Source organism: Scyliorhinus canicula, chromosome 3 (genome assembly GCF_902713615.1).
Source record: "Scyliorhinus canicula chromosome 3, sScyCan1.1, whole genome shotgun sequence".
Classification (NCBI taxonomy): Eukaryota; Metazoa; Chordata; class Chondrichthyes; order Carcharhiniformes; family Scyliorhinidae; genus Scyliorhinus; species Scyliorhinus canicula.
The window spans coordinates 5,409,908-5,422,826 of NC_052148.1; the positions used below are offsets into that span (position 1 = coordinate 5,409,908).

Consider the following 12,919-nt stretch of genomic DNA (forward strand, 5'->3'; position numbering starts at 1 on the left):
GCAAATTGTGAACAATTGCGGGCCCAGCACTGATCCCTGAAACCACTAGCTACTGATTGCCAACCAGAGAAGCACCCATTAATCCCCACTCTATGCTTTCTATTAATTAACCAATCCTCTATCCATGGTACTACTGTACCCTTAATGCCATGCATCTTTATCGTTTGCTGCAAAGTTTTGTGTGGCACATTGCCAAAGGTTTACTTGAAATCCAGACATACCACATCCATTGGCTCCCCATTATCTACCACTTTGGAAGGTCCTCAAAAAATTACACTCAATTAGTAAGGCACGACCTTGCCCTTTATGAACCCATGCTGCGTCTGCCCAATGAGACAATTTCCATCCAGACGTCTCGCTATTTCTTCTTTGATGATAGACTCCAGCATCTTCCCGACTACCGAAGTTAAGCTAACTGGCCTATAATTACCCGCTCTCTGCCTATCTCCTTTTTTAAACAGTGGTGTCATAAATTATCACTAGTGCATTTGTATTTTCCCTAGCCATCTCTTTTAGCACTCTGGGATGCATTCCATCTGGGCCAGGAGACCTGTCTACCTTTAGCCCTATGAGCTTGCCCACCACTATCTCCTTCGTGATAACAATCATCTCAAGGTCCTCACCTGTCATAGCCTCATTTCTATCAGTCACTGGCATGTTATTTGTGTCTTCCACAGTGAAGACAGACCCAAAAACCCTGTTCAGTTCCTCAGCCATTTCCTCAACTCCCATTATTAAATCACCCTTCTCATCCTCTACAGGAAAAATATTTACCTGAAAAGCCCCTAGTTGCCACATTCCTGCACCTGTTCACTCTCACAATCTATCTTACTCTTATTTATAGCTTTTGTAGTAGCTTTCTGTTGCCCCCTAAAGATTTCCCAGTCCTCTAGTCTCCCACTAATCTTTGCCACTTTGGATGCTTTTTCCTTCAGTTTGATACTCTCCCTTATTTCCTTAGATATCCATGGTTGATTTTCCCTCTTTCTACTGTCCTTCCTTTTTGTTGGTATCAACAGTGAAAAATCGCTTGGAAGGTTCTCCACTGTTCCTCAACTGATTCACCATAAAGTCTTTGCTCCCAGTCTATCTTTTCTCATCTCATTGTAATCTGCTTTGTTTGAGCACAAAACAATACTGTTTGATTTCACCTTCTCACCCTCCATCTGTATTTTAAATTCCACCATACTATGATCACTCCTTGCGAGAGGATCCCGAACTATGAGATCATTAGTCAATCCTGTCTCATGATACAGGACCAGAACTAGGACTGCTTGTTCACTTGTAGGTTCTATTATATAATGTTCTAGGAAACTATCACGGATACATTCTGTAAACTCTTCCTCCAGGCTGCCTTGACCAACCTGGTTAAACCAATCAATATATAGATTAAAATCCCCCATCATAACGACTGCACCATTTCTACATGCATCAGTTATTTCTTTGTTTATTGACTGCCCCACCATATTGTTACTCTTTTGTGGTCTGTAGACTACTCCTATCAGTGACTTTTTACCTTACTATTCCAAATTTCCACCCAAATGGATTAATGTAATCCGCATTCAATTTTTTTCTACCAAAATGAATCACCTCGCACTTGTCAGGGTTAAACTCCATCTGCCATTTTTCGGCCCAGCTCTGCATCCTATCAATGTCTTTTTGCAGCCTACAACAGCCCTGCACCTCATCCATGGCTCCACCAATCTTTGTGTCATCAGCAAATTTACTGACCCAGCCTTCTGCCCCCTCCTCCAAGTCATTGATAAAAGTCACAAATGAAATTAAATGAAATGAAAATTAAATGAAAATCGCTTATTGTCACATGTAGACTTCAAACAAAGTTACTGTGAAAAGCCCCGTGTCGTCACAATCCTGCGCCTGTTCGGGGAGGCTGGTACGGCAAAAAGCAAAGGACCCAGCACAGAACCCTGTGTTACACCGCTGGTAACTGGTCTCCAGTCTGAAAATTTTCCATCCATCACCACCCTCTGTCTTCTCAGTGCCGCAGTCCCAGTGCTAGCCACTGGGCCACATGCCACCCCTTTCAGCTTCAGCAAAACGGGATGGGGCAACATAGTTTTCAAGTTCTCTGAAAACAAACATCACCAGTTTAACTGAAATGATTATCAATCTGCTGATGCCATCCAGTAAAGATACTTGAGACTGTTAAAATATGTTAGATAAATAAAAATATGATTGTTATTTCCCTTTGTATAGACAAGTTCGGCCCAGGTAGTGGGGAAATGGGGTGAGGCCAATCATTTTTCTATAAGGAATAGATAAGCGGTTGGGGAAGTGGGTCCATCAATAAAAGAGGAGGCAAGTTGAGGGAGGCAAAAATTAATCAGGGGTTGGGTTATCACTGGTGCCTCACAGCGCCAGAGAACTGGGTTCAATTACTGCCTCGGTAAATTGTCTGTGTGGCGCTTGTACATTCTCTCCGTGTCTTTGTGGGTTTCCTCAGGGTCCTCCGATTTCCTCCCACAGTCCAAAGATGTGCACATTAGGTGGATTGGTCATGCTATATATTCCCAGATGTGCCGGTTAGGGGGGGTTTCAGGGATTGGGCAGGGGAGTGGGCCCAATAATATTATGATGCTCTTAATATTAGCGAGTCCACGACTGTTGCAGGCAGGGCATTCCACGGCAATACTACTCTCTGAGTAAAGAACCTACCTCTGACATCTGTCCTGTATCTATCTCCCTCAATTGAAAACAATCTACCCTCGTTCTAGAAATCACCACCCGAGGAAAAAGGTTCTCACTGTCCACACTATCTGATCCTCTGATCATCTTGTATGCCTCAATTAAGTCACATCTGAACCTTCTTCCCTCTAATGAGAACAGCCTCTAGTCCCTCTGCCTTCCCTCATTAGGTCTTCCCTCCATAACAGGCAACATCCTGATGAATCTCCTCTGCACCCTTACTAATGCTCCCATATTCTTCCTGTAATGCAGTGGCCAGAATTGCACGCAACACTCCAAATGTGTCCGCACCAGAGTTTTGTACAGCTGCAATTTGACCTCATGGCTCTGAAACTGAATCCATCTGCCAATAAAAGCTAACACACCGTCCGCCTTCTTAACCAACCTATCAAGCCTGGTGGCAACTTTCAGGGATCAATGGACATGGACACCGAGATCTCTCTGCTTATCCACGCTACCAAGAATCTTACCATTAGCCCAGTACTCTGTCTTCCTGTTATTTCTTCCAAAATGAATCACCTCACACTTTTCTCCATTAAACTCTATTTGCCATCTCTCAGCCAGCTCTGCAGCTTATCTATGTTCCTCTGTAACTTGCAACATCCTTCCGCACTGTCCATAACTCCAGCGAGTTGAGTACCATCTGCAGATTTAGTCACCCAATGACCAACAGCAGTGGCCCGAAAACAGTTCTTTGTGGTACACCACAAGTAACAAAATATTTCTCATGTCCCCTCTGTTTGACTTCTTAAAAGAATGCTCGAAGTCGTTTCTAGGTTAACTGATGCTTTATTGTGCCCCACAATAAACTACAGTGGTACTTGAAAATATACTGCTTTACTTGTCTGCAACTAGGCCCAAAAGACTTGCATCTCCACAGTTGAGTTCCACCTCTTGTCTCTTCCACCCTCTAGCTCCAACTGCTGAAGGCGGAGCTCCGGCGTTCCTCCTATTTGTCCCCGCGCTGCCCCCTGGTGGTACATGTACACACACACAGGCGAGGATCACCACATCCCCCTTTTTCACTCTTTTTTTTTTTTCTTAGCTGCAGAGCTGTAACAAAACACAAATGTAACAGTTAGGTTTATATACATATATATATATCAGGGCAGGGCCATGCATGTGTCAGTCCATGTTTACAGGTTCAGACGGTCAGGTGCACGTCTGATCCGAGTGGACCTCCTGAGTGGGCATGGAGATCCAGGGTCGTCTGTGTCCATGTGGACATCTGCTGCTAGAGTGTCAGGATGATGCATGACAGCGTCCTGTAGGTCCAGCGTGTCCTGCCGATCCAGAGTCGGAAAGACCCGTGGTCGAGGTGTGACTTTAAGAAGGTCTCTCCGATTTCGTCGAACCATTGTCCCAGCGTCCAACCGAACGATGTAGGACCGCGGCGATGTTTGGCGAAGGACCACGGCCATTTTGGACCATCCTCCAGCCGGGTTTCGCAACCTCACCGTGTCGTTGCTGGCCAACGGCTGCAGTACCTTGGCCTGCTGGTCATAGTGCTGCTTTTGCACTTGACGTTGGTGACGCATTTTATCCAGGACAGGCGAGTGATCAGGATTGGTGAATTGTAGCGCTGGTAATGTTGTCCGTACTTCCCTGTTGAAAAGCATCTGAGCTGGTGATAGTCCCGAGTTCAAAGGTGACGATCGGTACGACAAGAGGGCCAAGTGTACGTCGGATTTCGAGTCCTCAGCCTTGCTGATGAGTTGTTTAACTATGTGGACACCTTTCTCCACCCTGCCATTTGATTGCGGAAAGTGTGGACTCGACGTTATGTGCTGGAAATTGTAGTGCTTGGCGAAGTCCGTCCACTCCCAGCTGGCAAAGCAAGGACCATTGTCGGACATGACCGTCCGTGGGATGCCATGCCTGGAGAAAGTTTCTCTGCAGGCCTTGATGACGGCTGCGGCTGTGAGATCCGGGAGTTGCAGGACTTGTGGAAAGTTGGAGTAATAGTCAATGATCAGAACATAGTTGCGGCCCATGGAGTGGAACAAGTCAATGCCCACTTTGTCCCATGGTAACGTGGCCATCTCATGCTGCTGCAGTGGCTCCTTGCATTGCGCCGGTCGATGTCTTTGGCACGTGTCACAAGTGAGCACCATGTTTGTAATGTCCTCGTTAATCCCTGGCCAGTAAACAGATTGTCGTGCTCTCCTTTTGCACTTTTCGGCACCAAGGTGCCCCTCATGAATCCTGTGAAGGATGTCCGCCCGGAGAGCCGTAGGAATGACGATCCTGTCGTTTCGTAGTATGATGCCATCGACCACGGATAGTTCAGTCCTAACATTTTGGAACTGTGGGCACCGCCCCTTTGGCCAGCCATGTTGCAGGTTGTGTAAGACTTGGAGGAGGGTAGCATCCTCCTGTGTTGCCTGACGAATTTGCTGTAGCCTTTCGTCCGTTGCCGGGAGCGTCTCCTTGCACCACTGTGCATGAGCTTCCACATCATTGATGGAAGCCGGTGGCGGGTTGTCAGCGTCCATGGCTCGTGATAGTGTGTCAGCTATCACAAGGTCCTTGCCAGGGGTGTAGACCAGCGTGAAGTCGTACCTTCGCAACTTCATCATCATGCGTTGTAGGCGCGGTGTCATATCATTTAGGTCCTTGTCGATGATATTGACCAGCGGCCTATGATTCGTTTCCACGAGAAAAGTGGGTAGACCGTACACATAGTGGTGGAACTTGGTCACCCCTGTGATTAGCCCTAGGCACTCCTTTTCTATCTGTGCATACCTGCACTCTGTGACAGTCATTGCCCGTGAGGCGTAAGCCACTGGGACCCAGTCCGACTGGTCGTTCTGTTGTAGGAGCACAGCACCAATTCCATATTAAGACCATAAGACCATAAGACATAGGAGTGGAAGTAAGGCCATTCGGCCCATCGAGTCCACTCCGCCATTCAATCATGGCTGATGGGCATTTCAACTCCACCTCCCAGCATTCTCCCCATAGCCCTTAATTCCTCGCGACATCAAGAATTTATCTATCTCTGCCTTGAAGCCATTTAGCGTCCCGGCCTCCACTGCACTCTGCGGCAATGAATTCCACAGGCCCACCACTCTCTGGCTGAAGAAATGTCTCCGCATTTCTGTTTTGAATTTACCCCCTCTAATTCTAAGGCTGTGCCCACGGGTCCTCGACTCCTCGCCTAACGGAAACAGTTTCTTTGCGTCCATCCTTTCTAAGCCATGTATTATCTTGTAATCTTGTATATTGACTGGCGTCAGTGGAGATCTTGGTAGGTTTTGCCGGGTCAAAAAATGCGAGCGTTGGCGCTGCCATCAACTGGTGTCTCAGATCATCCCATTCATCTTGGTGAGCTTGGGTCCAGGCAAACTCCGTGTCCTTCCTTGTCACGTTCCTCAACGCCGTTGTCCGTGCTGCCAAGTTCGATATGAATTTACCAAGGAAGTTGACGAATCCGAGGAACCTTAAAACCGCTTTCTTGTCCTGTGGTCGCTGCATGCCCTGAATCGCAGCGATCTTCTCAGCGTCCGGCGTCACCCCATGCTCGGATATAGTGTCGCCCAGGAAGGTCAGAGAGGACTGTGCGAAAGTGCACTTGGCTTGGTTGAGCTTCAGTCCATACTGGTGGATCCTCTGGAAGACTTGCTTCACCCTCGCAATATGGTCTTCCTCTGTCGTGGACCAGATTATGATGTCATCCACATAGACACGGACGCCTTCGATGCCTTCTACCATCTGCTCCATAACCCTGTGAAATATTTCGGATGCCGATATGATGCCGAAGGGCATCCGATTATAGCAGTACCTTCCAAACGGCGTGTTGAAGGTGCACAGCAGGCGGCTGGACTCATCGAGCTGCATTTGCCAGAACCCCTGTGATGCATCCAGTTTGGTGAAGATTCGAGCTTGTGCCATTTCGCTCGTGATCTCCTCGCGCTTGGGAATAGGGTAGTGTTCCCTGCGAATGTTCTTATTGAGGTCCTTGGGATCTAGACAGATCCGGAGTGCACCCGACGGCTTCTTGATGCACACCAGCGAGCTGACCCAGTCAGTCGGCTGTGTGACGCTTGAGATGACACCTCGAGTTTGGAGACGCTGAAGTTCGGCTTTTAACTTGTCCCGCAATGGAGCCGGCACCCTCCGTGGGGCATGAATGACCGGTATGGCATTCTGTTTGAGCAGGATCTTGTACGTATAGGGCAGTGTGCCGATGCCCGAGAAGACGTCAGGGTAGTCGCTGAGTAGCAGTTGTATGTCCTCGGCAATTCGTGATGCTGCAGCCGTGTTCATGAAAATCCGCTGAATCAGCCGCAAATCCTTGCAGGCTTGAGCACCGAGCAGTGAGGACTTTTTGTCCTCTACAATTTCAAAGCGGAGTTCTGTCATGACTGTTTGGTTGGCAACTCGTAGGTGGCATGATCCCTTTGAGACAATCTGGTTGCCGTTGTAGTCAGTGAGCTTGCATGCTGCAGGTAACACCTCGTGCGTCCCTGGGACGGATGCGAGATCTTTGCTCGTCAGCAAGTTTGCTGAGGCTCCCGTGTCCAGTTTGAAGGTGATGGGGAAGTTATTTACGTGCACCATGGCAGTCCATTCGCTTGCCGAATTGATGGCATGCACGTGACGAGGTTTTGTCGTCAGGTCCTGTGGTTCCGCTGTGGCATTAATAATTCCAATGCTGTACTCGTGCTCCCAGGAGTTGAATTCCTCATGGTCGGAATAATTGTCATCGGGTGCCTGAGTGTTCATGACATCAACTGTGCGGACCTTCATGTTCCCGTGCCGTGGCATTGAGGAGTGAAATTTTGCTGTAGACTGACATTGGGAGGCGAAGTGATTCATTTTTAAACACTTTCTGCACTTTTTTCCTTGAGCTGGACATTGCCCTTTTAAGTGGGAGGAGCCGCAACAATAACACGTCATGACGTCATGAGCATGTTGCGTTCGCGCATGCGCAGTGCGGTTTTCATTCCAGGGCCGGTATTGCGAGTAGTGCGCATGCGCATGCCGATCACTTCCGGGATCGCGTCTTTCAGGACGGTGCGCATGCGCAGACGGGCCGGAGAACGGAAGAAACGGCCTGGAGAACGGAAGAGACGACCTGTGAGGGGAAGCCACCATCTTTATATCTGCCTCGTGGTGAGTGTCTTTCAATGAATGCTTTTCAAACAACTCGTGTACCTGCTGCTTTTTCTGCTCATGTAACAAACATTTATCTATGGTAGTTTTGAGTGTTAAATCGCTTTGTAGTAACAGAGAATCTCTCAGATTTGTATCAGCAAGACCAAAGATTAGCTGATCTCTAATGAGTGAGTTTGCCAAATCACCAAAGTTGCAGCCTTGTGCCAGCAAGCGTAGGTCTGTCACAAAGTGGGAGATAGTCTCCCCGTGGTTTTGGAGTCTGCTACGCAGGGTGTACCTTTCAAGGATCTCACTGGATTGAGACTTCCAGTGTTCATCAAATTTCGCAATTACCACGTCATACTTAGTTTTGTCTGCAGCATCAGCATATGTGAAAGAGTTATATGTATTTAACACCTGCTCGCCACCCATTGTGACCAAATTTGCAATTTTTCTGTCATCAGCGGCTGTATGTAAGTCCAGAGCTAACAAATGCACCTCAAACTGTTGTTTATACATTTTCCAGTTGGAATGTAGATTACCTGTAGTGCGCATTGGCCCTGTAAGTAGCTTGTGTTCCATCATTGCAGAAGGTCGTCTGTAGTTGAGAGGCTGCAGAGTCTGGTGGCCTGCCTGTTGTTGTTGCTTTTTGTTTTTTTTTTTTTTTGTTTGCTGGTTCCTTTTGTTCAGAGAAGCCACTCCTGTACCATGTTTGACTTCTTAAAAGAATGCTCGAAGTCGTCTCTAGGTTAACTGATGCTTTATTGTGCCCCACAATAAACTACAGTGGTACTTGAAAATATACTGCTTTACTTGTCTGCAACTAGGCCCAAAAGACTTGCATCTCCACAGTTGAGTTCCACCTCTTGTCTCTTCCACCCTCTAGCTCCAACTGCTGAAGGCGGAGCTCCGGCGTTCCTCCTATTTGTCCCCGCGCTGCCCCCTGGTGGTACATGTACACACACACAGGCGAGGATCACCACACCCTCCTGGCTCTTCGTAGCTGTCTCTTTAGATCCTTCCTATCTAACTTGTAACTCTCGAGCACCCGAACTGAACCTTCACGTCTCATCTTCACATAAGTCTCCTTCTTCCTCTTGGCAAGTGATTCAACTACTTTAGTAACCCACGATTCCCTCGCTTGACCACTTCCTCCCTGCCTGACAGGCACATAAGGACATAAGTACATAAGAACTAGGAGCAGGAGTAGGCCTCATTGCCCCTCAAGCCTGCCCCACCAGCATGTTTTAATATTTTATCATTTAATTAATAATCCTGTTTGCTCTGATTCCTACCAAAGTGGATAACCTCACATTTGTCAATATAGTTTTCCATCTGCCAAACCCTAATCCATTTACTTAACCCATCCAAATCCCTCTGCAGACTTCCAGTATGCCCTGCACTTTTTGCTGTACCACTCATCTTAGTGTTGTCTGCAAACTTGGACATGTTGCCCTTTGTCCCCAACTCCAAATCATTGAAGCAAATTGTGAACAATTGCGGGCCCAGCACAGATCCCTGAAACCACTAGCTACTGATTGCCAACCAGAGAAGCACCCATTAATCCCCACTCTATGCTTTCTATTAATTAACCAATCCTCTATCCATGCTACTACTGTACCCTTAATGCCATGCATCTTTATCGTATGCTGCAAAGTTTTGTGTGGCACCTTGCCAAAGGTTTTCTTGAAATCCAGACATACCACATCCATTAGCTCCCCATTGTCTATCACTTTGGAAGGTCCTCAAAAATTTACACTCAATTAGTAAGGCACGACCTTGCCCTTTATGAACCCATGCTGCGTCTGCCCAATGAGACAATTTCCATCCAGACGTCTCGCTGTTTCTCCTTTGATGATAGACTCCAGCATCTTCCCTACTACCGAAGTTAAGCTAACTGGCCTATAATTACCCGCTCTCTGCCTATCTAATTTTTAAACAGTGGTGTCACGTTTGCTAATTTCCAATCCGCCGGGACCATCCCAGAGTCTCCTGAATTTTGATAAATTATCACTAATGCATTTGCATTTTCCCTAGCCATCTCTTTTAGCACTCTGGGATGCATTCCATCAGGGCCAGGAGACCTGTATATCTTTAGCACTATGAGCTTGCCCACCACTATCTCCTTCGTGATAACAATCATCTCAAGGTCCTCACCTGTCATAGCCTCGTTTCTATCAGTCACTGGCATGTTGTGTCTTCCACTGTGAAGACAGACCCAAAAACCCTGTTCAGTTCCTCAGCCATTTCCTCAACTCCCATTATTAAATCACCCTTCTCATCCTCTACAGGAAAAATATTTACTTGAAAAGCCCCTAGTTGCTACATTCCTGCACCTGTTCACTCTCACAATCTATCTTACTCTTATTTATAGCTTTTGTAGTAGCTTTCTGTTGCCCCCTAAAGATTTCCCAGTCCTCTAGTCTCCCACTAATCTTTGCCACTTTGGATGCTTTTTCCTTCAATTTGATACTCTCCCTTATTTCCTTAGATATCCATGGTTGATTTTCCCTCTTTCTACTGTCCTTCCTTTTTGTTGGTATCAACAGTGAAAAATCACTTGGAAGGTTCTCCACTGTTCCTCAACTGCTTCACCATAAAGTCTTTGCTCCCAGTCTACCTTAGCTAGCTTTGCTCTCATCTCATTGTAATCTGCTTTGTTTGAGCACAAAACACTACTGTTTGATTTCACCTTATCACCCTCCATCTGTATTTTAAATTGCACCATACTGTGATCATTCCTTGCGAGAGGATCCCTAAATATGAGATCATAAGTCAATCCTGTCTCATGATGCAGGAACAGAACTAGGACTGCTTGTTCACTAGTAGGTTCTATGACATAATGTTCTAGGAAACTATCACGGATACATTCTGTAAACTCTTCCTCCAGGATGCCTTGACCGACCTTGTTAAACCAATCGACAGGTAGAATAAAATCGCCCTTGACAACGACTGCACCATTTGAAAAAAAAATGAAATGAGTAGGCTTCAATGAAGTTACTGTGAAAAGCCCCTAGTCGCCACATTCCGGACCCTGTCCGGGAAGGCTGGTACGGGAATCGAACCGCGCTGCTGGCCTGCTTGGTCTGCTTTAAAAGCCAGCGATTTAGCCGAGTGAGCTAAACCAGCCCCTCTATCTCAACCATTTCTGCATGCATTAGTTATTTCTTTGTTTATTGACTGCCCCACCATATTGTTACTCTTTTGTGGTCTCTTGACTACTCCTATCAGTGACTTTTTCACCTTACTATTCCAAATTTCCACCCAAATGGATTCATGGGTTGACCCTGTAATCCGCATTCAATTTTTTTCTACCAAAATGAATCACCTCGCACTTATCAGGGTTAAACTCCATCTGCCATTTTTCGGCCCAGCTCTGCATCCTATCAATGTCTCTTTGCAGCCTACAACAGCCCTGCACCTCATCCATGACTCCACCAATCTTTGTGTCATTAGCAAATTTACTGACCCAGCCTTCAGCCCCCTCCTCCAAGTCATTGATAAAAAGTCACAAATGAAATTAAATGAAATGAAAATCGCTTATTGTCACATGTAGGCTTCAAATAAAGTTACTGTGAAAAGCCCCGTATCGCCACAATCCGGCGCCTGTTCGGGGAGGCTGGTACGGCAAAAAGCAAAGGACCCAGCACAGAACCCTGTGTTACACCGCTGGTAACTGGTCTCCAGTTTGAACATTTTCCATCCATCACCACCCTCTGTCTTCTCAGTGCCGCAGTCCCAGTGCTAGCCACTGTGCCTTGCCACCCCTTTCACCATCAGCAAAATGGGATGGGGTAATATTGTTTCAAGTTCTCTAAAAACAAACATCACTAGTTTAACTGAAATGATTATCAATCTGCTGATGTCATCCAGTAAAGATACTTGAGACTGTTAAAATATGTTAGGTAAATACAAATATGATTGTTATTTCCCTTTGTATAGACAAGTTCAGCCCAGGTAGTGGGGAAATGGGGTGAGGCCAATCATTTTTCTATGAGGAATAGATAAGGGGTTGGGGAAGCGGGTCCATAAATAAAAGAGGAGGCAAGTTGAAGGAGGCATAAATTAGTCAGGGGTTGGGTTATCACTGCTGCTTCACATCGCCAGAGAACTGGGTTCAATTCCTGCCTCGGTAGATTGTCTGTGTGGCGCTTGTACGTTCTCTCCGTGTCTTTGTGCGTTTCCTCTGGGTCAACCGATTTCCTCCCACAATCCAAAGATGTGCACATTAGGTGGATTGGTCAAGCTAAATATTCCGAGATGTGCCGGTTAGGGGGGGTTTCAGGGATTGGGCAGGGGAGTGGGCCTATTTCGGTTGCTCTTTCAGAGTGTCGGTGCAGACACACAAGGCCAAATAGCCTCGATCTACACTGTCGGAATTCTATGGTTTTATAGTTTTATCTGGCTGAGGTGCTGTATGGCCCAGGAATATTAGGACATAAGCAGGCTAGCCAATGAAGCCAATAGAGACACTTTGCTACAGCAGAAGCAGAGAATCCAGGGGAACATACTAATCCCACACCCCATCCTGAAGGACATTGTGATCTGCTGCACATCACAATATGCAGCATGTGCTTTCCATGTCACTTTGTCCTCTTTTCAATATTTGAAGATAATTGGTAAGGGGGTAGAAAAGACGAATGGAGATTTTTATATACTAAAGACTTACATGTACGCTCGGAGACTAAGACGTCAATACTTTCCTTCTTGTCTGGGTAGATAGCAGTAAGGGAAACATCATATTTGGTGTCAGGATCCAGGTTATCTAAAACCTGGCTTGTCTCTTTGCCATTTATAATCACCTGGAAGAATAGGCATAAAGCGAAGGTCAAGATATGTTCAGTGCATGAAACCAATTTGTTTTCTGCAAACTGATTCCCTTAATTAAATGGGGATGTTTGAATTTGATATCACACAGGGGGCCACAAGGACCTTAAAATCCTTTACCAACCCTTGGCTGCAGCCACCTTTCCCAGTGGCATTCCCTCGTGGTCATGTGGAGTATTTCTGCAGAATATTAAATTGAAGGAATAAACTCATTTGGACTGTTTTGTTCATTACGCAAATGCTCTTCTTTGAGTGGGCAACTGAGCCCAACATCTCAATACTAAAG

At 46.4% G+C, this 12,919-nt stretch overlaps 1 protein-coding gene across 1 annotated transcript in view; it reads right to left on the minus strand.

Moving 5' to 3' along the window:
- The window catches only part of LOC119963790, a 1,053,439-nt gene that overhangs the window by 713,973 nt on the left and 326,547 nt on the right, over positions 1-12,919 (minus strand). The window contains exon 55 of the mRNA XM_038793076.1: positions 12,476-12,608. Within this exon, the coding sequence (XP_038649004.1) occupies positions 12,476-12,608 (133 nt within the window). The remainder of the gene's footprint in view (positions 1-12,475; positions 12,609-12,919) is intronic.